The sequence below is a fragment of the Haemaphysalis longicornis genome, unplaced genomic scaffold (assembly GCF_048455015.1).
Source record: "Haemaphysalis longicornis isolate Haplotype H1 unplaced genomic scaffold, Haemaphysalis longicornis Haplotype H1 scaffold_3, whole genome shotgun sequence".
In the NCBI taxonomy this organism is placed as follows: Eukaryota; Metazoa; Arthropoda; class Arachnida; order Ixodida; family Ixodidae; genus Haemaphysalis; species Haemaphysalis longicornis.
In genome coordinates, this window is record NW_027526335.1 from 102,893,628 (window position 1) to 102,920,728 (window position 27,101).

At 47.6% G+C, this 27,101-nt stretch overlaps 1 protein-coding gene across 2 annotated transcripts in view; it reads left to right on the top strand.

The window, feature by feature from the left end:
- Window positions 1–27,101, top strand: part of LOC144174971 (cell adhesion molecule Dscam1-like) — a 706,974-nt gene that overhangs the window by 549,122 nt on the left and 130,751 nt on the right. For both annotated transcript variants that reach the window (XM_077703963.1, XM_077703962.1), the window contains exon 5: window positions 16,205–16,495. In XM_077703963.1, coding sequence (XP_077560089.1) covers window positions 16,205–16,495 — 291 coding nt within the window. The remainder of the gene's footprint in view (window positions 1–16,204; window positions 16,496–27,101) is intronic.

Here is a 27,101-nt window from a genome sequence, read left to right on the forward strand (position 1 = left end):
TCGCTAGTGGGCCGAAATGTTCGTCTTTAGTTCTAATGTGGCGCGTACCATCCAAGTTAAGGACAGCCGTTAAAATATGACGTCACCGCCACCTAACGACGTTAAAAAGTAGAGCTAACCCCTTTGCTTTCAACGCGCACATAAGCGGCGGTCCGTAGAGGGAACCCCCCGATCCCCCTTAGGACAGCCATCTTGGATCGCTTTGCGCGCCTCCTATAGGGCGTGACCCATGCGAATTGTCTGGGACCATTTTTTTTTTCCGGTACCTTATCACCGTGATCCCGGATATTGCCGTCCCCGGCCAACAACAAGGAATACCTGTGGAGTCTCACGTATCCACCGTATCCACCGCCTCACGTATCCACCAAGTAATCGTCAAGTTTATAGCACTCGCTGCCATCAGTTCATGACCCACAAAGATGAAGAATAGCGCGAATAAATATGGCAGCACGAAGCGTTGCCAGTTCCTAGCGACGTACTCACTCATAGGACAAAAAAAAGTATCAGACTTAACAGTTGTAAAAGTGTAAAAAACTCTGGCGCAAGATGAACAAGCACGCACAGATGGCGCAGCCAGTGCCATCTATGGCGAGACTGAGAGACAAAAAGCCGGTGGAGCAGCATTTATACTTTTGCCTAGTCACGTGGTATTGCTGCGGCGAGGCTCCGAGCGAGCGCAGCTACGGCACCTCTCCGCTGCGGGTCACGTGACGGGACTTCACACCTGTTACGCTTGCTCTCCGGTGGCTCAAGGTCATTGCGACCCAATGAATGACCTTGCGAGGCATAGTGCAGTAAAGCTTTCGCTCTAAAAACGCAAACTTCTATAGCTTACAATAACAAGCAACAACTAACCCTCTCGTGCTAAACAGCACCCGCGTCCAATACCTTCGAAGCGATTGCTAGTCTTGAAGAGTGCGAAAACTTCTATGATGAGGCTTAAGCAAAAAGTTAGGGGAATAATTTTTGACAAGCACTAAGCAACTTGCCACTTATCTCTTCGAACGCGCCGTATAGTTTACCGGACGAATATAGAAACGTACGCAGCACGAGTACCACTTCCTGCAACCGCCATTCCTTTCCGCAGAATACAGCGCTTACATTCGCTCTTCGCTCAAGCTGTTGTCACGCGCTGATAGACAGGATGTCTTGTACTCGGTCATCTAGAGCTGGCGGTGGCGAAGCGTCCCAGAGGTGTCATTCAACGCGAGCCAAGGCCGCCTGCCACGACGAATGCGATAAACAGAGTCTGCCGTTCCGGGGAGATCTGCTTCCTTTTGTCGTGGTTGTCCATCGTGCGAGCCCTTCACGAGTAGTGAGCCGTGTTAGGCCACCACCTAGGAAACAAGACCTGCTACTAGCGCTCAGTACGCTCTGCTTTCTCAGTTCCTTGAAATAATTCGCCACACTGTATTTATTTTTAATTGTCCACTTATGTTTAGAGATCCTTCTGTCAAGTGAATAAGCCTTGGTGAACACGCTACCGAAGATGAGGGCGTTCGGAGGCATTACCACCTTGGGGACATGTACGAAGTTGCCGTACTGGGAAGGAAGCGGGTGAGTTGACGGACAAACGCGAACTTAACAAAAGCTCGCAGCACGCGCGAGAGCTTTGCTATCTTTTCCTCACGTACTGCGGCTTTTATAAGTCGCGTGGCCCAGAAAGATCGCCACTTCGCCATGCCCGAACTTCCGTCTAGTACCGGCAGCAGGAGTGGCTTCTTGTTCGTAACAAAAAAGGAGTCATGAAACTTCTGCGTCTCGGTTCGGGTCGCGTCCCTACAGCCTGGCAACCAAGACTACCGGGTTGGAAAAGAGCTCTTTCATCCCTCCTCCCAAAATCACACCCTGCGTTGGCCGGCGAAAGGAAGCTGCTAGACAGGCTCATGCCTCGTCCTGTCCTAACGATAAAAGAAGGGAAGTTCTGGATGTGCCTCTGACTAGCCATGCTGCCACGTCTACAGAACGGAAGCTTTTGGGTGATGGCAGAGCTCCCCGGATTTTGGGCCTGCCGTTCACGATAACGCCAGTGTGTCGTAAACAGTGTATAAAGGTGAATCCGAAGCAAAGAGAGGAGTTCAGACAGATAAGGCTATAATAACCCTTTGCGGCCGCAACTCTGGCATTTCCACTTTTGTTCTTCCTTTTGGAAACGTTAGCTCAGTTTTGTCCCTACCGCGACGTTTTAACAATTCATAAAGTTTAATTCGAGTAGCTTGCTGTCGCTTACCCACGCCGCGTTTCGAAGTAACCAAAAGGCGGAAATATCCTTCTTTCAAGAATATTTGCTTGCGACCGCTGTTTATTGCGTTTTTTAAAGATATAATCCAACAACGAAATTAAGTTGATGTCGCGTCTTCACACTGTTGGTGTTTCTTCTGAAACATGCTATTGTGGCACTAAATGCCCAATATTGCTAAAAATTAGATCTTGCACCGAGCCTTGGGCCTGCTAATTCAGAACAGAGCGTGAATGCATGCTGAGAAAAAAATAGCACGGGGAGCCCTCATCTTAAGAAATGATGCGAGCAAAAAAATAACACGGGGAGCCCTCATCTTAAGAAATGATGCGAGCAATATGTCTGCAAGAAAGTCGGCCAGTACCCACAGAGGAACGGAATGCCGCTTTACATTGCTGTTACGCGACATATATGATATCGGTTTCCACTTTTCAGCCGGCAAAACAGGGTGGTTGCTTTCTGCCTGCGAGCAATACTTTAAGGAAAGGGTGTTACGAGACCTACCTTTTATAAGCTTTTCCGACAAGCTTGAAAACAAGAAATATATCGCAAGTAAAATTGCTGAAAACCTTTTGAAGTAGGAGTTTTTATGCTGAGCACCAGAAAATAGGCCACGCGTGGCACAAATCTACAACCGAACAATGAAAGAATCTATAGGAGGCATTTTATTGCAGAATTTCCTCAATTAAAGGGACCCTGAAAGGCATTTTGAGCACACTAAATGAAGTAGCGCAATCGTTAGATTGGGTCGTCAAGGTCATCTGGGCCAAGTATTACTCTTTTACGAGCAGCGGAAAGCTCACACTTTTGTTGCAAAGTTTGTCGCTTTTTTCTCACCCTTTCCTTCGTGTTTTTGGACGCCGCCATCTTCACATGTCTACATCATCGATTCCCCGATGTTTGTCATGAGCTAGACATCCTGCTATTGGGCGGCTTTTTCACGCACTTCCGGCAAAGAGATGAGTCGTCTGCTCAGCGTCGACTCGCCGGCTGATCTGCCAGCGTAGTGCCGGAGTGCTTGGACATTTTACGACAAACGAAACAAGTGTAAACAAACGCTTAACCGTTCGTATTGAATGCAACACGGCCATAACACGACATGGATATTCTCTTACCGGAGTACGTTCCATAAAGAAAGCGTTGAAGCCCCGTGGCACTTCTTTCGTGCAATCGCAGAGAACGCCCTGGGCCGAATGCCCGGGGTTGACGGATACATTTTTTTCCCACTTCAAAACAATCCAGAGATGCGTTTCGAACGAACACAACGTCACAACATGCGTTGCAAGTCTGAACCGCGATTGACAGATGATGGGTTGCCTCCTCCTACCCGTCGTAAATTCGGCACTCACCTCGCTCGCGGTTTGCGGGGACGAACAGCAAGTCACTTAACTCTGGCGCGCAAGCCGAGATGGCTTTTAGCCACGCACACTGCACATACCCCATGCGAGGTTGAGTCGTACGTCGCTCGAGAAAGATAATCCAGACCATGGGAAGCACTATCCACCCGCAGAAGCACAACGTCGCATTTCATCGCGAAACAAAGGTGTCCACAACGCACACACCATCGCCTCCTGTAATGCCAAACGCATCTCACACTTCCTAATGAGAGTGAGTGGTACGACTGCAGTGCCCACATGTCGCGAGGTGGGGCCCCGAGCTGAACCGGGATCACGCAAGCGTAACTGACCTCTGGGGCGGTTTGTGCCTTGTTGCCAAGGCAACCGATGTTTGAGATCGTCAAAGAAAGGCGCTCGCTCCAGCGCTAGAAAGCTCAGAGCCGCGTCGGAGCATGTTTTGCCAACGTTGCCGCTCTCCACCACGCGTCGCCCCAAGCTGAACTGGTCACATGATTGAAGCGTCTTGCGCACGGGTTCTGTAACGGTTTAAAATGTCTTTTTCACATGGCGCCGGCAGGAATTACCACCACCGCAAAATAAGACCCGGCACCAGCGGGGCCACATCTGATACGGCGCTTTTTGGATAAACAGTGCGCGGTGCATGAAAGGGACCGAGCACACGATCCACCCCGAGCGGCTGCGAGTTCGCCGCCGATTAAAAGTCACGTGCTGCACTGCAGCAACGCACACCGCGAAAGGGCAAGGCCAGGCCACCGCACACATGCGGCCAGATTTTTCGTTCGCTTATCTATCCTTGAGCGGAGTGCGGAATTCATGGTGTCAACAAAACTTGCCCGTAGCAGACGGCAGTCGGAGGAGCGTAATGCGGAAGCACGTCACCGCTGACTAGCGCAGCATCATGGGAGGGAGTGCTCGCGCGCCGTCAACAGTTGAAAAGAGGAGGAAACGCGGCGCGACGATAATGCGCGGTTTTTGATTTACGATTTCTCAGCTAATACTCATCGCTTTAACAAAATTCTTGCGGGAGGAGATTGCTAATACATTGTCTTATTTGGTTACGTGTACATCCATGCATCGGCGGAAGGTATTTCAGGACCCCTTTAAATTGCTCCAAACGTCTCAGCTGCATATGAGCTAAAGATTCTCATTTCTAAATATAGGAAAACTACAAAACGTATCTGCTATTCCCACACAATGGTTCAGCACGACGCTTTTACAAGGCTGCCACTTTGCTTTGTAGTTGGTTTGTCCAGCCACACCAGCTTCTATGCTTGCCTTTTAGATCAGTCCGGACAGCATAAACCCAGACATGCGAGAATGGACGCTGAGTAAGCTGGTAAATATGAGGCTGTGTCTAGAGTTCCACCCGACGGTACTATAAGCACTTCACTAAAGTTACATCCACCAGCGTTTCGCAAAGTATAAAAAAAATCAAGCCCCCTTCCACTCTGTGAAGAATGAAGACCTGCAAAGCTGGGCGCAGTGCACGGAGTGCACAAATAAAAACATGTTTAGTTGTAATTTGCGATTCAGCACACTACCGAGCAAATTAGACGAAGGAAATTTGAAAGGACTCAGCATTTCTTTAGCACACAAACATAGGGCTGTCTGTTTCCATCCCGCGTCGTAGGCATCTTACTGTCTGTGTATCACCCCAAACCACTGCGCTCGACCAAGAAGGGCGCCAGATGGGCCGTTTGACGTCCAAGCTTAAATGTCTCGCCAGCAGAATGATCATGCCATCAGTAAATGCCTGAAGCATACAATTGTACGTGCACGCCCACCCCCTTTAACTTCCCAACCTTGCATGCATCAACTGGCAATCGGTAATGTGCGCATGCCTAAAGGGAAAGACACAGCCAAGTGTTTGCTCTGAAAGCCATTCAAGCTAAACATGAAATATTGGCTCACGTCGATGATCCAAGCGATCCGGTTGCTGTCTATCCTGGAGGGCTTCGCAGCTACTCGGCGAGCAGGAACTTGCGGTGGAAATGGCAGTGGCAGCAGCTTTTGTTTGTTGTCGCGCCCATTCACCCTTCTCTGCGGCCGACGCTCCTTCAATTCCCGCTCTTCTTCCTCCGAGAAAGTGACACGCTTTCGTTCCATAGCGACTTAAAACGTGGAAGGGCTCGAGCTTCATTCGATCGCTCAAACATTTCCGTTTCCTTCAATCGCGCCGCAGGCATCTTAGGGATGGTGTAACGGACACAAACCCAAAACGCTCGACCACGGAGGACAGCTGACAGGTTTCATTGAGCCGTGAGACTTCCATGTTTAAATCTCTCACGAGCACGAAGGGCGTATTGTTGGTACGTACATGAAGCGTAACTGCGTGTGCACTCCCCTCCTTCCACCGCCAAACAGTGCGCGCGTAAACCGGTAACCAGTGTGCTTAGGCGCGAAATACACCGGCGAAAATGTCCTTCGGAAAGCCTTTCAATCTGAAGAACAGTTATGAGCTCACTTTGGCGATCCAAGCGGGCAAGCTGCTACACCCGAGCGAAATTCGCAACACGGGGTGACATTTCTGGCAGCAACGGCGGCGAAACGTTCGGCGGCAGCGGCTATGTCGTTTTGACGCCCATTCGTGCTTATGTTGATTATCCGCAATCATCTGGTAAAGGCGCTACTTCCGTTATCGGCCGTATGCGCAACTTATGAAAGAGGCAGCGGTGGTGGCGTGGGGTATAACAGTTGTGAAAAGGGGTCAGCGGTGGAGAGGAGGAGCACAGAAGTGGCGCCGAGTAAATCGTCTACACCGGAATGAAAACTGGGGGCTGAGACATATACCGCTTTGCAGTAAAAATCCCCGTGTATGGCCCCATACATCTCTCTGCTTAACATAATGTAGCCTAACATAGCGTGACCTAACATAACTGAACAAGGAGAAAAAAAACACGTTAATTCACAATATTGAAGTGATTAAAATTATAATTGAAACTAAAGATTGATTTATTGAATGAACGTTTATTGAAAACGGTTATTGCAGTTCTGGTCGGCTTTATCACTACGAGAAGCCGTGGTTTTCAGCTGCCCGCACCGCCCAGGTTGTTAGACAGAGTTGGACATCCAGGGTCGAGTTAAACAGCATGGCCTGCCAGGGTGGCTGAGGCGATGGTATCGCATGAAGTAAAGTTCTATGTTCATGTAAAAGGTGCAAAAAAAAATAAAGCGCACAAGGGCGGACTCCACTTGCCGCCCCTGGGATCATAAAGATGGGATTATAAGGGTTCGCGAAGGCCCTTCTCCTGCGGAAACCCAAAAATAAGAACTGACGGAAAATCTGCACCTCAGCGGCATTTTTTTTTTCTTTATTGTACGCCATCACAACGGTACACGCTCGGCCCTGCGTCCTTGCGTCTTCCCAGTCACAAAAACTCTAACTTCGTGGGACGGTGCTTTGGCCATGGCTCCAGCGCAAAGCCGGAGCCCCGTCGGACGGCACTCTAGAGACTGCGTAGAAATTAATGTAGGCTGCCACGAGCCTGCATATGTGTTAGGAGGGCGATGATAAATATCACTCACGTAGAAATCACTGTAATAGCACACAGGCACCATTTGTCTCGTAATTGAGAGGCTCTAAGTTTGCGATGCTTCCTTTTTGCTCATAAAAAGTTTGTAGGCGGGAAAAAAAAAAGTAGAGAGGAGAATGTTATCGGAGAGTGTTTGGACTTCAAAACATTCAATGGGTTTAAAGCTTTGTTTCAAACCACTTAGATCTCGCAAATATAAGCGTAGAAAACGATTTTCACCGTCCTGGCAGGCTGGTGTTGCAAATTTACCTGGTTCCGTGCATTATAATCGGGGTGTGCCAGGAGACACCGTTTTGCAAAAACATCAGAGACAAAAAGAACACTACCTTGCTAAAAGGCTTTAAAATCAGTATTGTACCAACGTAAGCAGGGTGAAATATTTGAAAGCGTGATCAACTAAGCATTTGTGCTTTTTTCTCGTGGAACTCGTTTGGCGGGAAATTGAAATGCCGTTAAAAGGCTCCGGAAACGTACTACATGATTTAAACGCAAGCACTACGGGAGCAGCGATTATGATCGCGCAAAGACATGTGCATTATGCACCATGCCTGTCATTTTACAGGGCCATATGGGTACTCATAACCGAACTAACCAGGAAGCGAATGAAATTCCAAAGTGTAACGCCACTGTATTTTCATTACTGTTTTCGAGAAATTAATCATTACCGACTGGGGAGAGCCAGGTATCCAGCAGCTCATCGCAACTTGGGAAAGTGGCAGTCAGTAACGTGGCATCTACTACAGTCTTGCACCTATCCCAGAACCGAGTGACATACATTGTTGCCCGGGGCTCTATGAGCACGAGCGCACAGTATGTTATGCAAGGGCTGACCTTGAACACATTCTATGGGCCTGCCCCTTTAAAACCATCACATCTCAAGCACTAGAAATCACTTGCTCGGACCAGTGGGAGATCGTGGTGCTCAATTGAGAACCGCAAATTCAACTCCGGGCCGTTCAGATGGCCGACTCCTGGGCGCCGTCTGAGGGGAGGACTAAAACGGACTCCCCCTGCCTTCTTCGCCCACCATTCCCTCGGGGAAAATAGTCATTCACTCACTCAGTCACTCACTTGACAAAATATTGTCACGTGTTTTATAAAAAAGGACACTCTTGTGTAGGAGATACACAATGGTGATCGACGACGAGGAAGAAGAAACGAAATCATCCTCTTCGGATCGCGCGTGCTGGTGCCTCGTTCTCGTTGCTTGAGAGCTTTTAGGTCATACCCTTCGCTGTCGCTCTTGGTTTTTGGGCATCATTAAACTACAAGCCCCCCCCCACCACCCGGAGCACGTATTTGCTGTACACTACACTGGTGAAGAGGCGGGTCCAGGCCGAAACGGCACGAAGCTTTGACCAGGATGGGGATGATCGTCCCGCACCTTACCAAAATTTTACGTGGCAGCACAAGAGATGACGTGATAAGGGTGCCTATTTACAAACAGATGCGATGGACGTATTTACAGAACGAACAGGACGGCTATAAGGTAGCGCGCGCACGGACACAGCCACTTCTTCGTCGTCATCGTCACGATCTGTCTTCAGCCATGGCAGTATGGGACATTGTTCGTTTATGTGTCCCGCGACAATATAGCACTTTTAGGCATCAGCCCCGGAAATAAACATAAACAGGAACTAAAGAAAAAAAAACAGACATTTTTAACACACTATAAAAGCAGTATTAAATGTATTCTCAACTTCTAATTCTTTATCGTATATAAAAATTCCGTGACAAGGTACAAAGACATTGCGCATTTTCCCAAAGCTCGGTTTCTAGTAACCAATTTCTGGGATAAAAATAGCAAATAAAAATCCCCCTTTGTTCTCTTTCTCTTTCTCTTGGCCCCATAAACGGCAAAAATGACACTACAAAGGCGACACAAACACGCCTCAAGTCCGAGTCATCCGCCTTTTGTTGAGGCCACAGGTGAAACGATGGCTCCGTAATGGACCTTTTCCAGGCCAAGGAGAGCACTCGTATAGGGGAATACAAAAAGAACAATTGGTAACTATATCAGCCATGGTTGCCGTTAAAGCTCCGTCCAGTATACAGTGAATCATGAAGGACGCCCGTGGTGATAGCCAAGAGGCTTAGTTTGCAGCCACATGGCTCTCCACTTTTTTCAACTTTATGCGCGAAAGTTGCTCTTTGAGTACGCTGTTGACAAAATTTAGTACATTTTCACATGCCGGTAATTGAGCGTTCGATGATTTAGCGCGTCTGTAGCGACCCGCGAGTGCCAACCAGTATCTGTTTGGAGCAGAGCTCGTCGTCCCCATCGCATTCGTTAGAAGCGCTATCTGAGATAAGTGCGAGCCACCAAAAGTAATGGCATCGCCCGCAAGCGCATTCGCAGATAGAGGTCGTAGAAAAGGTCCATTACCATTCAGGTATCATTTTAAATAAGAAGCTTAAAAAAATAAAAATAAATGTCTGTATCAAAGTTCTAACTTCTCACTTATTTTCGTACAGCGTTTCTCATTCTTAAAAAAAATGTGGTTGATTCCTCTGTCATGGTAATCGGTAAAACACGAAAGTGAAATGTGCACTGAAATCTTCAGCTGAGCATGATTTTCGGGTCGGCGGCTGATCTTGTGGGGGCGCTTGGCGAGCGACGTCCTGGTGGCGGGTCACTTCAGTAAAGGTGTACTACCGTCGTTTCCGTGGAATCTTGGTGTATCCAGGCATAAAACACCTTCATGTTAAAATATAAAACGCGAAAACCCCACGTATATGTACTGATGATGATGAACATGATTGCTATTGGTTTCCCCTTTGTAGCGGGGGGATGACATGTTATCGTACCGAAAAGGACTAATATACCTATGTTTTATACTCTTTGTTTAATACTAGCGCTGCTCTTAGGGCAGGCACAAAAAGCTTATTAGGCACAAAATACTTTTTTTTTCTCTTACAGGTGGTAACTGTCCTAGGCAATATTATCCCCTCTGCTTTTCGTCCACCAGCATTCCAATCTTCTTTTCGTCGCCTCGACAGCCTCGAAGTTAACTTCCTCTGTGCTACCCTTAGATCCTAGGGCTTCTGGAAGCCGAATATTTCCCTCATGTAGATTTGGATGGATACCCTCACATTCTGACACTACGTGCCGCATAGTTTCTGTTTCCTTCCCGCAGACCACGCATACCCCATCATTTTGTAAATACTTCCTCACAAAGCTCTCAGTTCGCAAGAACCTGCTCTAGCCACAGAAAGCAAAGCACTGCCCTGGGAATTAATTATCGTAGAAATTTTCCTTTCTGATGCTCAATTTCTCAGCCCTGTACATCTCTAACGATGTTTCAGCTTCCATTTTTTCTCTCCATTTATTGGTTTCAATCTGCCTTGCCTCTTTTTTGGTTACCTTGGCTATTTTGGATTCTCCCCTTTTCTTTCCGTATTTCATCGTTAGCCTTCTAGTCTTCCTTAACCATTGCATGGCCACGCTTTTCAAGTATAGGTACCTATAAACCTTAGCTGCCCACCTTCGTTGATCAATTGCTCTCAACCTCATCTCAAAACATATTTTACTCTGCTTCTCGAACTTCAAACGACGCCCAGCCCATATCCCCCTGTATCGCTTCGTTAGTTGTTTTTCCATGCGCGCCTAAGGCCAAACGGCCTACCGTCCTCTGGTTCACTTCAAGGCCTGATAGAACATCTGATTTTAAGCAGAGAGCAGCATTTGCAAATGTGAGACCCGTAACCATTACTCCTTTCCACATTCCTCTCCCTACTTCATATTTGTTATACCCCCACAGAGCTCCATGCTTGATTACAGCTGCGTTTCGCTTTCCCTTACCCCTAAGTTGATCCTCGTGAGTTCTTAAGTAGTTATCCCCTTCGTTTATCCACACACCCAAATATTTATATTCCTTCACTCTTGGTAATTCGCCTTGCTGGATAGATACTGAGTCAGTAGTAGCGTCATTGAAAACCATTATTTTCGATTTTTCAGCGCTAAAATTTAACCCGAGGCTGGTGGCTTCCTGGCTGCTAATATTTAATAGCAATAGCCGTTGCATATCGGTCTGGTTATCAGCTAAAAGAACAATGTCGTCTGCGTATAACATTCCCGGGATGCGCCGTTGTACCACTTCGCCTTGCAGCATATGGGTTAGGCTGAACCGTACTTGACTTTCTTCCCGTTTCTTTTCTAACCATGCCATGTAAAGCATAAACAGTATTGGGCTAAAAGGGCATCCCTGTTTCAGTCCCCGATGGGTATTGACCTGCTGGGCGCATTTCTGTCCATCCCATGTAAGGTGCACTCTATTGTCTTTATAGATTGCTATAAGAAACTGTATTAACTCGTCCTCTAATCCCCGGAGTTTCAGCATTCTCTACAGCAGTTCTCTGTTTACGTTGTCAAGAAGACCCTGTGTGCAAAGGTGCACCCTTTACAGGCCGATTGCTTCGTTTTACTGGCGTCACTTCCGTGACGGATATGACGTCAGTGAAATGTTGGGGCCACCCGGAATAAAACACTTTCGTGTTAAAAAAAACTTGTACAATTTCTTTTTTTTTCTCGCCTATAGATGAGGCAACTGACGTAAAACTAAAACTCAGTAACTAGTTATGTCTTAAATCTCGTGCCTGGATTCCCTCTCGACGTGGCCCCTGTCCTGCTGCGTTCGCTGTGAAGCCCCAGGGCCGTAAACTTCGCCGCAGGTCGTGCTAAATGAAAACTTATGGCTGCCATAAAGCTTGTGAGGAGCGACGCCGTTTAATTTAAAGCCCATTACTCGGGCCGTATTTTCAACACTGCTTTCATTTTGGGACCCGAGTTATCGTCTGTATCGCCAGTGCGAGGCCTAATGTGATTACTCGCAGGGAGAAATTTGCGAACACCCATTGGCCGCCTATCACTCTTTGTCTTCGTATCGCTAGGAACAAGAACTGGCCGCACACGAAAGCGCTCGTCTGGTGCATTACCGCGTTTCAACAGCGAACTTCGGCAAATACCCATGTGGCCTTTCAAACATTTCGTGCTGCGTAATTGAACGAACAAAGTTAGGATTTTGTTTTGTAGTCATATAACCAATAACCATGCCGATATATATATACGTTTGTTCAATTCTAGTGAATGAAGCGCGCGCTAAAGACTTCCCCCCCATCACGTCCGCACAAAGACGGCTCAGGTTTCTTTAATGGAAGCGTTCCATTCATCGTTTACGAACCGTGAGCTGAAGATAGCGCGATGACCAAACGCCAGTTTCGAATTACAATACGCAGTTCAGTAGTGAAGATTTTATAGTATCTTGTTTTCTAGAAGCAGTAGCAGTATGAAACGTCTGTTTGAGTTTAAAATACCCGGTCCTACACAACCTAAATGGCATCGGCGGGCCAAGACACACGAGATTTTTCCCGATGGTCCAAGGGGGACAACTAGCATCGACTAACACGGCTCCACGTTTTCGTGAATGCAAAATGTTCGACAAAAACACTGACGACCCCCAAAGGGGCGCAGCTTCTGTGTTTCGCCATTAAGGACGAAGTTGCTTCCGGTGGCTATGCGTTACTTGTCCTGTAATTTGTTAGGGAGGCTAAACTAATTTGAAACGAAATGGGGCTCTTCTGCCAACGATTCCTATGGGAGGATAACAGGACGCTCTTTCATCCGTAAACAGCCCGAGCTGTAACATCGTCACCGTGGACTGTGTACATCGAAACTTATAAAAGAAAGCGTGAACTGGCAGCTAACGTTCCCCTGGTGTAGTGAAAAGTTTGTCGCAGCAAATTAATGTATAGGAATTCGTGTGTCCAGCCCCTATGGTTACGGCTGGATGCAAAGTTACAGCTTGCTGAAAGGTGAAGGAACAGCCTGAAGATGGAATTACTTGAGTGGCACAATGGTAGGAATTCTTGTGAGACGCAGGTAAAGCTTTTCCAGGGGTGCAGTGATTGTTACGCAAAGGAAGTACTGCCTCTGCGGGTACCCCTGCGGGTATAGCTCCCTAGTAGAGAGCTATACCCGCAGGGATGTAGTTTCCTATTAGAGAGCAGGTACCCCTAATGCAGGTATAGTGCAGGTATCCCCGGTAGGGATACCCGCAGAAACCGACGAATGTTGTACGCATTGTGTTCACGCGTGTTTTGTTTTAAGGTAAGGCATCACCCGGGTGCAAGTTTTCTAAGTTCCGATTTGTTTCATGTTCAACTAGGTGCACCGTACATTACCAGGGCCACATTCCTTGCATCATTACATTTTCGGATATCAGAGATTTACGTGCGTTCAATGGCTGTAAACTGAGGTTGCAGTCTATTCAGCTGCTGGACTGCGAAAAAAAACGCCTTTCATGGGCTGGACAAAATCAAATCGAATTGATCTACAACAATAATGACGAATAAATGTCACCAAGAACAATGTCATGTCCGGGTTTGTTTTCATGTTTACCTGCGGCTGACTGTTTGCATAGGTACACCTTTCTCGCTTTGCCACGAAACAATTTGCACCAATTACGTGCGGTGGCCCGGATTATATTGCCTTCATTGCTGAACTCTATGGGGTCAGGTGCAAATCGGTTATGAACGCACGGGTAGGGTCATGTCCGTTACATAATTTGAACCAGCCGACATTTCTTGCATCGCTGCAAAGTTGGTTTTCTCCTTACCGATGCATTTTTGCCACTATTTTCCGTGCGTGTCATTATGGAATACGACACAACATTCATATCGATCTTTCACTTAAAACACAGCTTTCAAGATTAGTTTTACCATTTTGGGTGAATTCGGACTAGCCCATGTGGCACTGCTGCTACTTCTCGGCAAAATGTTTTGAGTTTAAACTTGTTCTCCTTCAATAGCCAAACGAATCATCACGTCATCCCGGCAATTCAAGTCTCCTCTGTTTAGCACGTCACTCACTCACTCACTCACTCACTCACTCACTCACTCACTCACTCACTCACTCACTCACTCACTCACTCACTCACTCACTCACTCACTCACTCACTCACTCACTCACTCACAGCTTCAAGCTAGGAAACTTACGTGTCAAACGAGGAGAACCAACTTTCCTCTAGGTAGCGTTGGGAGAACTTCACATAAGCGCTGCTTCGTTGCCACCTCCTAGGCACCCAGATGTTGCATAGCGATGCCTGCAACAGAAAACGGTCGGGTTCCGGGAGCACCTCGTGTAAAAACATGGGGGTTAATTAATTGCGCTAGAGTAATCGGAATCTGTGTAATAAGCATGGAGCAGGCAAAAGCAATAACGTGGCCCAGGAGAAAAAAATAGTGAGATAGAAAAACACTCCTCCGATGTACGCTCTCATTGATTGCATTTGAGCATTTGCTGTCTGCGTGTCTGACATTTGCTTCAGCGGCAATAGATGTCGTTCGGAAATCCCTTCCTCGCAATTCATGGCATATATTAAGGGACCCTAACGAAGCGGTTCGAAAGAGGGTGGAATATTTTATTACAGGTCCGTATCGAGTCTGCGTGGTCACGCTAAACGAGTGACGAAAAAACGAAAAAATGTTTTGGGCCTTCGGCCGCATCGGCCGCGCCCTACCGCGAACCGGCTTCGTGCGTTTTTTCGGAAATACCAAATGTCGCCACCGTTCTAAGGTGCTAATTTTCGCTAGATTGACGCCGGCTTTCCAATGGGCGAACATTGTGTTTGTTAAATTCCTAATAAGCAAAGAAGAGCAGCAGCAAGTATTGGTGTTAAGGGGGATTCACTTGTTAACGTTCCAATGGGATTTACTGCTTCATGATCCACGGCCTTAAAAACCATCGTGCGTCTATACGAAAAGTTTTGCCGATCCTAGAACAGGCTCCAGGCATCCGTCGCGGTAGCTCAGTGGCTAAGGCGTTGCGCTGCTGAGCACGAGGTCGCGGGTTCGATTCCCGGCCGCGGCGGCCACTTTTCTGGTGGAGGCGGAGAGCAAAACCACCCGTGTGTAAGAGATCTTGGCGCACGTTAAAGATCCCCAGGTGGTAAAAATTAATCCGGAGCTCTCCACTACGGCGCGCCTCATCGCCTGCGTTGCGTCGGCGCGTTAAACCACAAAATCAGTCAATCAATCGAAAGGGCTTCAGGCGGCATAGCTTGCTCATTTCCAAAATATGTCACTTTTGTACTGAAATTGAGAAATAAAACTCTCGCTTGCTGGTACAGCTAGCGCCATCTAATGAAAACTAAATGAAGTAAAACGGATTTCTTGTTTATTTTTTTCATTTTAGTAAAGCATTGACATATTTCTAAACAAAGCAAGCTGGGCCGTTAGGAACATTTTCATGTGTGTGTAAAACGTTTTTCATCGGCAGACGATGCTTTTTCAAGCCAGGATCGTAGCACGCTGCCTTCGAGTAAAATTTGATCCTGAACAAGAGCGGTTAACACAGAAATCTTTTTTTGTAGACGCTAATTTATTGTTGCACTCTGTTTTCAAACCAACAACAACTTGCTTTCGGCGCTCTGTTAAAGATCATTTTTGGCTACGTGTGTACAAGATGTTTTCTACTAAGTTGTATTACGCATATATGTATTTCTTCCCACCAGCAATGTTCCCATGTGCAACTTCAAATGCCATTTTTGTTGTACGTTCTCGTCTTTGCCTTTTTACTGATACATAAGCGTGTTATTTGTTGTTCCGCTTTTGGTTCATTCGAAGTTTGATGTTACCTTACAATTCTGTCACGACACTCACGCTTTGTTACCCCCCTTACACAATGCCCTGCAATAAGGGTCTGTAAGGTATTTTTAAATAAATAAATAAATATGCAGCGTCGCATTAGGTTCCCCATGTGCGGTGGCAACAAGTAGTTTGTTAAGTGTTTCCAGCCGAAGATTGTCTAACGCTACGAGTGACACGGTTTAACCTTGATTACTTTTCCCGCGTCTTGACATTTTCTTGCCGTTATATTGTTTAAGGTTGAAAAATGTCGTGTTTGGTTATTGCGACGACAATATCTTCAAGGGTGGGCTTTTTGGAGCCTACTTCGAGGATATCTCACTTGGTAACGACAGGACTTCTTGCAGTATTATTGACCGGTTTCACGCGTTCAGCTCAGCATTCACCCCTGTTCTCGTATGTGTTATGTCAACCGTTTCTTGTGTTCGCAGAGCCGAACGGCAAGCTGGCGCCCCGTATCATGAAGGGCCAGGCGTCCGTGGAGGCGGCGCTGGGCGAAGACGCCGAGATGCCGTGCCTGGCGCGCGGCCACCCGGCGCCCAGCACACGGTGGTTCCGTCGCTCCCCCCGGGGCACCCTGAGCCCCGTCCGCGCCGGGTCCCTGCACCTACCCGGCGCGCTACTCCTGCGCTCGGTGAGAGAGTCCGACCAGGGCCGGTACACGTGCCTCGCCAACAACAGCGTCGGCGAAGACCGCACCGACACCGAGCTGCTGGTCAGGCGTAAGTGTCCATCGTACCGTCGAGAGTCCATCCCTTGTATTCTGAGTCCTTCGTCCACTCGAGCCTACAGTGGAGGGGATCCTTGAAATAAATTTCCCCATGCATAAGCATTGCGGAATCCTCTTCTCAGACGAGTGGAGGGAGGAAATGGTGGGGAGGAGGCACTCATAATACGGCCCTATGTGTGTCATAATGGGCGCTTTCCACTACGAGAGGTCTTGAGATAACAGAAAAAAATCATTACATCGAAGGGCCCGGAAGGGCCATGCAGACAAAAGAAGAATTCAACCCAGTTCCATCCAGTGTGAAATCTGCTGAAACAGCGGTTGTGGTTCTCATATGTCAGCTCGAACGTAAACGGGTGCTCGCCCGAATAACGGCAGCACCGTCGCCCCGGGAATTCCACGGTTCGCGCAGAGGAATCGGGCGCTAAACGTAAGCGGCAGATGGATCCCTCTTTTCTCCCTCCCTTAGCGGGAGGGAGAAGAACCCGGCCTTTCGAGACCACTGCGCCCTCAATAGATGTGTCTGAGAACCGCCGGCCAGGCTATTCCCAGATCCACCAATAGGGGCCACCGGCGGGTCCGAGAACCTGCTCCTACCCTTGAGTGACGCACGACCTACAGCAGACGGACGAAAATAGTCGACCTACAAAACCTGCGCAGTCAAAACAGCATAGTTAAATTTGAAAGTAGTCGTCTTTGGTACCTCACAAAACTCGATTCCAGTCACAAAAGAGGCTTTTTTGAACCGAAAAGTGCAACAAATATTAAAAAACTAAACTTTCGCGCTACAGTAACGTGTTATGCACCGGAGTAACGTAATATAGGCTAGCACTAAACCATAGTTATCAGTTTTAACTGCACGTTAACGTTCAACTTGTACGACCAAACGAAATGTGGGGCCCCTCTCCTATTGCCCAGTGATATTTCTTGGCGGTGGCTTTGATCAGAGGCTGTAGTGACGCTTCACTAGGCCGTAGGGATCATAGGCCTAGTTAAGCCATGGAGACATTGCCGGAAATTGTCAGGCGAGTCGCCACTGCTTCATCTGTTTTCCCTAATATCTCCATTATTTTTCTGAGTTCCCCATAACATAGTATCATTGTTATCGGGACAACGCTATCTTTTTCAAGAACGAAACTTATAGTTCGTCTCTATGGCCCCTTTAAGGGACGCGAGACGTGTGCAGGCTATCTGCCAGTCCCACTTGATAATAAAGAAGTGTTCTTCTTCGATGCCGGTAGCGGACGACTCTCGCGCTCCTTGTGTAGTTTGTTGTAACTTTGTTAACATTCTAAAGATAAGCCACTCGTCCGGTTGTTTTCTATTGTGTATGGGCATGTGATGCTTACCATAAGCTCTTGTTGAATAACGGCGTTTTGCGTCTCCTTTTTCGGTTCCCCGTCTGTGTCGCGCTGTGATTGATTATGCGCATACGTTAGCATGTCAGAATTACATCATGCGAGTTTCGAACACGATTTGCAGTGGCCCGAATAGCAACACCGGAAATGGCTGCATACTATCGTGATTTTACAGAACAGTCTTATGGGGGGCACTGAACATACTTATAACCAGTTTCTCACTGCAGCGGTGTTGGCAATCGGACGGGGTGGTGTAGGTTCATAATCACACCGCAGTGCGGACTGGACTAATTTCTCAGCGCACGTCCTGACTTTACACTGCGCTGTCATTGTAAACACGGTCTTATTACCTTCAGGCTGAATTCTAGAACTAGTAGGCAAAGTTAAATTCGGTCGACGCGCCGTGTACACGCAATTTTCAAAACAAATCATGTCGACGCAAACTTAACTAAGCTCGATACTTTCGACCTCTCTTTCGCTCCATTAATGATTAACAGCATACACATCCATTTCAAAATACCTGCAATTCCTAGGCCGCGAAATCTACGAGAATCCTTTGGGAACACCACCTTTAGCACCACTTGTAAGGACAGGAGCAATGCATGTTACATTTAAGAGGACAATGCCTGAATACAAGATACAGCTAGCCTGACAAAGGACATGGCTTTGTTAAATTAAATTACGCTTTGTTAATTGAAGACAAGAGAACCGTCATTAAGGGTAATAGAGTGGATCCCTAGAGAAGGCAAGCATGACAGGGCGTGGCAGAAAGTTAGACGGGCAGATGAGATCAAGAAGTTTGCGGGGATAAAAACGGGGTAATTGGAGATCTATGGGAGAGGCCTTTGCCCTGCAGTAGGCGTAGAGAGACTGACGATGAAGTTACTGAACTTAATTAAAGCCCCGAAAGAAGTTGTTCTTGACCGGAACAAAATTGTTCCGGTCAAAGACGGAAACTTAGAAACTTCGCGTTAAACAACATCAGCAGTGATGAAGTACTAGTTGAGACACTAAAATGAGAGTTATCAGTGTATCAGCTGCACCATAGCATTGAAGGGGTACTATCAATCGGAAGTAGAGGCAATATGCGACCACCCAGTCACGTTCTTGGCGGTAGCTTGGTGGGCAGCGCCAGTGACACAAACGAATACCTGTAAAGTCAGAAGAGCCGGTCGCGGAAGTGGCTGGTGAGCTGTTACTGTGTATTCTTCCTTCTTTAATGTACGGATTACTTGCTTGAAGTTTATGCAAACTTGCCATCACTCTTATACCACAAAAAGTTATTCGAATGATCAAAACATATACCAGTTTGAATTGAACTTCTAAATATAGCAGTCAGAATACGAATTCCAATCTTCCCTTACACGTTTAGCATTGTAGGAGTAATTAAATCAAACCCGCAAAAAAGGGGCTGTTTGAGATGTTTAATAGCGCCAAATAATAATAATGCTAATTACAATCTAGGCTAAAATAAAACATTGTGCCATAAGGTGAAAATTTTGTATAGATAGTACGGAGCAACCGAAACATTTCACTATAGAAGATCACTGCATTTAAAATCAAACTACGGAAATGTCTCTAACGCAGATAGCCGGGCTAATGAGGAGTAAACACCTTTCAGGCGCACACTTCGTTGGCCGAGTGGATCACCCAGCAGTCCCAAAGAACAATAATTGCGAAATAAGCCTCGCGACCGTAAAACACGCCGCATTGTTTCCTCAACGGCCAACGAATCGCAGCGATGACGGGAGCGAACACTGACAGGGACAGAAATGTGCAACACACTGCCCTCTTTTAAAAACACCTAAATAGTTGCAAACAGAGAAAACGGTACTGTAAACATGTCACGGTTCGTTTTTTTGCGCCACAGAAGAATGCTATACTCGTGGTACGAGACAAAGTGCCACGGGCATTAATTTTATCCCCAAATTTTTATTCACAAATCACGAACCGTTTTCTGCACATCGCTTAACAAACTTTGGTTGTCTGCGCTGCGGAACGGCAGATTCCGGCGCTTTTGGCGAACACAATACGTAGCGTAATAATGAGCGGGAGAGAGAGAGAGAGAGGGAGGGAGAGCGTACTTTCAATGTTTATCTTACGGCCGCACCTCCTAATTATTCTCGCGGGAACCATTAATTCGCAAAGCTCGCGCGGAACCTTAAACTGCGATCTGCCGCCTTTCGCCGAAATGTCACCACGGGAGATCGTTTATTACGAAGCCCGTTCGTTCCGCTCGGATAGCCTTTTCAATCGACATTTTCAAGCCGCGCCACCGAGCGGTTTGTTCTGCTCCGAGTGCTTTTTTTTTTCCTCTCCTGTCTGCTTTTCTCACTTCTTTACCTCAAAATAAAAGGAAACGAAACAGTGTTTTATAAAGGTGTATGTTATTCCGACTACAGTCGTTGCTGACACGTAGTGTCAATAAAACGCCTTCATGCGAATGAGCTGAAGAAAATCTCGAACTTTTGCTCATTAAGAAAAAAACGTTTAGCCTGATTTACTTTGTATTTTCTGCACAGAAATACCGTCGAGTATAAAATAATGAATGAACAGATAACATCGCGAAGACATTCGACGTTGCAGTCAGACTCACACTGTTTTCTAAACATTGCTGTTGTGCAAGAGCATGGAGGATGATTCAGATTCGGATTTCGGGATTTAACGCGCGTCGAAGCTACACCTGAGCTCTTAGGCGCGCCGTGGTTGAGGGCTCCGGATTAATTTTGAACACCTGGAAATCTTGACACACGGGCGTTATCGCTTTTCGCCTTTATCAGAAAAGCAGCCACTGAGGTGGCGATCGAGCACGCATCCTTGGGCTCAGCAGCACAGCGCCTTAGACGCCGAGCTACCGCGGCGGGTAACTTGGAGAATGAATGAGTTGCAATAAGTTAACATGGGGCAGCGATAACTGGTAGTTCAGCGAAGACTGTGGTGCACAATATGAACCAGTGCTTCTGCGGACAAGGAAGAGATATGAAGCGGAGACGGCAGCATAGGAAGTGACCATCTGCTGCTTACTGTGCACTTTGAGAGCGTTATTATGGGCAAACCCGAAAATGACCCAACGCGGAAAAGATTCCTAAACATCAGCTGTAACAAAGCAAGGATATACTGGCGGCTGCGACCGCGGGGTCCAGAAAGACTTGGTGGAACGTGTTACCGAGGTCACCGCTGGGTCGCGACAAGTGCTCACCACCCGCCCCTGAAGGGCATATTGCAATACAGTTTATTCCTCCTCCTCCTCCTCCTCCTGTGCCACAAAAAGAAACTCAAAGGATAAGAGAATAGAGCGGCAAAGCCGGTGTCACAAAAGAAAAATGTATAGAACGAGGTAACTGAACAACATGAGGTCGAGGGTGCAGATAAACGAACAGTAAGAGTTACTCTGCAAAGAAAAGAAAAAAAAAACTGTGCAGAATTACTGCAACGTGTTAGGGCGATTCGGTCGTTGCGAAGGCAGTCGTTTCCCCCTTTGCAGCCTATTCCAAACGTGTCGATACTTAAGGGAGACCGATCGCGAACTTAGACAGATAGGTGAACATATAAGCTACGGACGGTGGAAAGGAATCAGCCGCTGACGGTCCTTATGAAGTGCCACGCCAGTTCTCGTCGTTCTTGGGGACTCGTTGCAACAGCCAGCCTTTCTCTGCTGAAACTGTGTGATTGTGTAGGGTAGCGCGCCCACTACCACGTACAGTGGTCCTCGGTGAATGAAGAAAGGCTTGATTGATTGATTGATTGTAGGGTTTAACGCGCCGACGCAACGCAGGCGATGAGGCGCGCAGTAGTGGAGGGCTCCGGATTAATTTCGACCACCTGGGGATCTTTAACGTGCGCCGAAATCTCGCACACACGGGCGTTTTTGCTTTTCGCCTCCATCAGAAAAGCGGCCGCCGCGGCCGGGAATCGAACCCGCGACCTCGTGCTCAGCAGCGCAACGCCTTAGCCACTGAACCACCGCGGCGGGTGAATGAAGAAAGGCAGTGGGGGCAGAGTAGGAAAGGGGTTCCTGGCGTGCTTTGAAAAAATCTTGTATCCGTCCGTCTAACGATGACGATGGTTGAACGCGGGGGTTTCTCGGGAGGCATTCCTTAGTTGTCGTCTGAATTTGGACTTTGACTCATTGAGCTCTGACTATGCCCCGCACGAAGTTTCGACTTTTGATCACAACGGTTTTGACTTTGACCCTTCGCCATTTACTTTCGCACGATGATACTTCGAGTTCACCCATTGTCGTTGTTAAACGGAGAATTACATGATTTTTCTAATTTTGCCCGCCCACGCATCCCTCTCCAAATCCAAACTGCTTAGACCGAGTCGGCTTTCTTGCAAAGTGTTTTGACACGACATAGCCATCAGTAAGACGTAGAAAGCTGCGCTTTATTAAATGTAGCTGAGTGGACGTGTGCGCGCATGGTATAGAGTGCATATGTTTGTACCTGCCGAATGACTACGTGCTCGCGGAGGGTAAGCCCGGCATGGATAGGAAGGGTGAGAACGGAAGGATAAGACAGTACATAAAAGGCAGGGACGTCGATCACAGCAGAGTCTGGTTGTCTACCCTGCACATGGGAAGCGTAACAGAAACTATTGAAGAAAAACAAGCGTTATATAAAAAGTTGGGGAGTGGAGTTTGAGGAGTTGGAAAAAGAGTAAAGATACTGGCAAACACAAAACCAGGGTCGATGATAATGCTTAAAGCAGAACTGGTAATCTGGCGAAATTTGGCAAATCGAACACGGTACAAGGCGTCCATACAGTCGTTCAGACAAGCCTGTGGCCTTGAAAAAACGATGTAAAGCTTTCGTGGCCTTTTGGGACTGCGATAGGCAGCGCCTGAGACGTAAAACAGCCTGTGCAGTTAATGGCTGGCTGACGAGCTTCCGGAGGGAACATGCGGCATGTGCTTAGGAAGTCAGCTATGGTGAGGAGGGGAGGTGGAGGTCTGGCGACTCTTGCGGGCGTCGAATCCGGGTATGTATCGGCAGTACTGGCGAGAGCCGTTGCGAGCTTACGCCACGCTGACACGCAGCTCCGTTGACCAGTATTCAGACGGGAAGGCAGTGGCGTAGCCAGAAATATTTTTCTGGGGGCGTTATACCCAATGGAAAAAAAAAAAAGAAAGAGAGGCTCCCCCCCCCTCTCCTCTCATTATCTTCGTCCTTCTCTGCATTAATAAAATTTCGGGGGGTGTTCTGGCACCGAACCCCCCCCCCCCCCCCCTCCCCTTGTCTACGCCCCTGCCGTTAGCATGCCGTTAGCAGCAATACTGGCGCGGCACGATCATATACGCCAGCGGAAACAATAACCCCTCCTCTTTACCACAGTTTCCGCAAGACTTAGAATTCTATCATGAAGAAAAAAAGCACAGAAATCGACGCCGCCAAACATTAGGCGAGAAATAGGTTAATCTGAATTCCGGAGATATATACGGAAGGTGTCGTTAAAGGAGCTGTCTGAATGTTGTGACATGAAATCAAGTATCTAAGAACAAAGCTTTAAGCTAGTCAAAAGTCATGAAGTGTAGGCATTCACCATCGAGACGTACCTTTTGACTAGTTCAAAACTTTGCTCCTAGATATCTTATTCCAGAACGTTTATCACAGATATCTTATCTAACGTCCCAGTATTGGCTCTCAATTCCCGTATCCAAAGCTTAAACAACGAACCCTGCGCGTGTCCTCAAACCTTTTCTTTCCGATTTTAGCACACCTGGGCCACGGGTTTTGAGATACGACCTACAGATCTTCGCCAGTGATTTGATACCGTTGCGCTTTAAAACTTCAGTGGTTAAGTCAGACAACGAAGGCTTAACGAGGGCGAGAAAGGGGATGGGGGGGGGGGGAGGGGTTTAGGAGCTGGCAACGCTTCGCATTTTTCCGCCTACTCACAGAGCATACGCCTATCCTCTCGTTTCCCCAATTCCGCATAACCTTCCGGAAACACTGGATTTCATCTAATTTTCGTTCCCCTTCAGTGCACTGGGTTGTGGCTTACGTGTAAAACCACCAGCGGCGCGTGTACCTCCGACAAACGACTCTACTCAGTTGTACCTAGACGGAAGCCAGAATATTAAGTTTGAGTCGTCTTCGTTACGCATGCATAGTTGAGTCGGCCTCGTTACGCATGCGTTTCGCTGACGCACACACCAGCCCTCGGAGTTCGCTATTGCGCGGCTTTAAACAACGGGGGCGAAAGCCTTCAAGAGTCGCAGTCTTGGCGTCCGGATTTTGCGGGCTTCCAAGAGTCCTCCTTTTTTCCCTCTCTCTTTCTCTTCCCCTTTACAGGGATGAGTAATGGCTAAAAACAGAAATTCACTCTCGAGGTGAATACAGGGAAAACTGAAAACCATTTGCGGAAGTCGGGGGAGAGGCCTTGCGGGCTAATTAAAACAGGAACTGTGCCGTGCGAACCCTCTCCTCAACCCTTCTCCCCTCCTTTCCGATCCCCCTCACAAATACTTTCCAGCGCACCGGGAGTGTACGACTTAGCCCTGGTTGCCTTGAGCGCGCTTAATTTACGCCGGGGCGCAGCTTTTCATCGCGCCCGTTTCAAAAAAACAAACTCGCTGTTCGCGGGCGTCCCGCGCAAATGAAGGAAACTGGCGGGAAAAACGCGATGCGCAGGCGCGCGAAATTGTGGGAAGGAACCGCCAAAAACGCAGGAGCAGCGTATCCGACAAACGCCACCTAGATACGCTATAAAGCCCTTTCACCTCGCGTTACAATCGCCGTGAGCTCAAGGACCATCCTTTTCCGGCTCCTGTTGGCGGAAGTTTTAGAAAAGAAAACACATCACTGCTCATGAAATGGAAGTTGGCTGTGTCAGTTACCTGACGAGAAAAGGAAAGGAAATGAAGCGATGCGGCATTGACCTTTCATGTAGACGGTGTTAGGATTGGTTCCCTTTAGAACTCGAGGTTTTTCGGCGGCTAGGCTAGCGACCGCTTCGGTAGGTGCGAATCGGGCGCGCACGCCCAGGGCTAGCTTGCGCGGGTAACGGTTAGAAAACGGGCTGCTTTCGCAGCGGCCCGTGTTCAAACCCGCGAGTTGAGGGTGTGCCCGGAAAGGCGAGCGAATGGCGTAGTTTTGAGATGAAAGCCTCGGTGAGATGAAAAATGCAAAGCCTTCACTGTCACCCTCTCCCTCTGCCTTTCCTTCTCTCTTAGACGTTCCCAATAAGAGCTGTGAGGCGGTACGTGCTTTTTGGTTCTGCGGAACGCACGAAGTACGAACCACGACGAATGGTACATGGTGTTGCACGTGATAAAGCAGAAAAAAAGGGATAACGAAAAAAAAAATCATTTCCTGAGCGTGTCATACAACGAGGCATGAACTTTCTCACTCCCTCTCTCTCTCCCAGCGAAAGCAAAGAGGGGGAGAAGGCTACAAAAGCGCGAGACGGTCTTGAGCACGTCGTTCCAAAGCAAATCCTGCGCGTCCCTGTTTTCGTGTACTTTCGCTCGCAAAACTCTCTGAACTCCGCGCGTGCTAGCAACTAACCGAGGCGAAGGGAACGGGGGTACAAGTGGGGGAGTCGCCGGTTTAATTTCGCGAGCCGTAATTGCTCCCCGGGTCGCAACCTTCCCTGGCAGCAGCGGCGGCGGCAGCGCGGCGCGGGCAGCCGAGGCGGCTTCCCTGCTTGTTCGCTTTGCACCGTCCGGTGGCCCCATTAATGCGGCCAATTTAGTCTAGAAAGAAGTGTCCCGTCAAAATGCGACCCACGAACTCGTGAAGGACGCCGCCCTATAGTCCCGGTACGGGGGAACAAATCTCGTTCGTTTCGACTCGTTTATTATTATTTTATTCGCTCTTCCGGCTGAATCCCAAGAGTACTTTGGAATTAAGGGCTTGAAAATTAATGCTGATGGAAGCCGCCCTGCGGGCTGAACTTTTGTCCGCAGTCGTATTCAGAAGTGAACCACATCCGACACTGTCATTCATCACCCTTTGTAGCTTCGCAGGACATCGATAGATGCTTACAACGTCGTAGTTTGCACTTTTAAATAATACTTAAGCGTACCAAATTAATAAACCCGGTAGCATTTGCCTGCTATTGAATAATTGCAGTGTTAAATACTGCACGGACGAGAACAATGCTGCTAGGACGCTTTCATTATCAGGAAAGCCAAATCGCCGTTGAAAATAATAGTAAAAAGTCTTCATGTAATTACTGCATTGTTCGAAGGCTTCTAGAGGACATACTCAACAAGAAAATGGTTACCGAGTAGCAGGCGCAAGCCTGTTTTTTTTTTTTTGGCATTGAAATTTATAAAGTTCGCGAGCTCATACGACGTAGTCTTTCAGTCTCAAACTTATCTAGTAAAACTCTGAACACTGAGAAAAAAATGCACGCGTCGGTGTCAATTTCAAGCTTAGACTGAACGTGTGCATTGTTGTCACACGTACTACTTTTAGGACATAAAATGGTTAGTTTTCAGAGTGAGTCGTTTCCCACCATGCGTTTCATCATGGAAATAAGAGTAATTGTAATTTTAGTCGATGAAGCCTTTCGACAACTCGCATGATATTTGAAGATTTGTCGTTTGACCATTTTGCGAGAAATACTTGATAAACTAGTAAAAAAAAAAGAATGTCGAAGTCATCTTTAACTGCTATGCGCTATCCTCTCTATGGCGCGACATTTAAATGTATACCTGCAAGTAAAACGTGGCGAAAACGCTCAGCGCGTTACTACTATACCCCAGAATAAAAATGCACATAGAACGTAGAAGTTGGACAACAAAGATGAAATAGTGTCGGCAAATGAGAAAAAAGAAAAAGCTAAGAACAATTAAAGTAGGGAAAATGCAAAGACAAAACTATGGGAACGAAAAGGAAAGGAAGCAAGAACAACCCAAGTACTGAAACATGAACTGAAAGCAGCAACTCAAGTTAGGAAGAAAAAGGAAATACAACGGAAATAGAGAAGAAGGAGAGACAAAAATAGAAAGATGGAGCTGAAAAGAGAAAGAAAAGCAACAGCAAAAAAGAATCCTTGCGCGAAAAACTCGCGGAATTAGGGAGCAAGCGACCATTATCAACGCGAGGCTTTCATGCAGAATTCAGAGTTCGAGCCCTCGACGCCTGCAGGTATTACAGCGGCGCCATTACGGTGTTCGGAGCCTGCGCGACTGGTTAATCCGTTCAATTAACAACCGCATCTGGGAATCTACCCACGTGCGCCCCAAAATGCACTTTCGTTCGTATGGCGGTGAACAACGAGCGCAGACGCTCC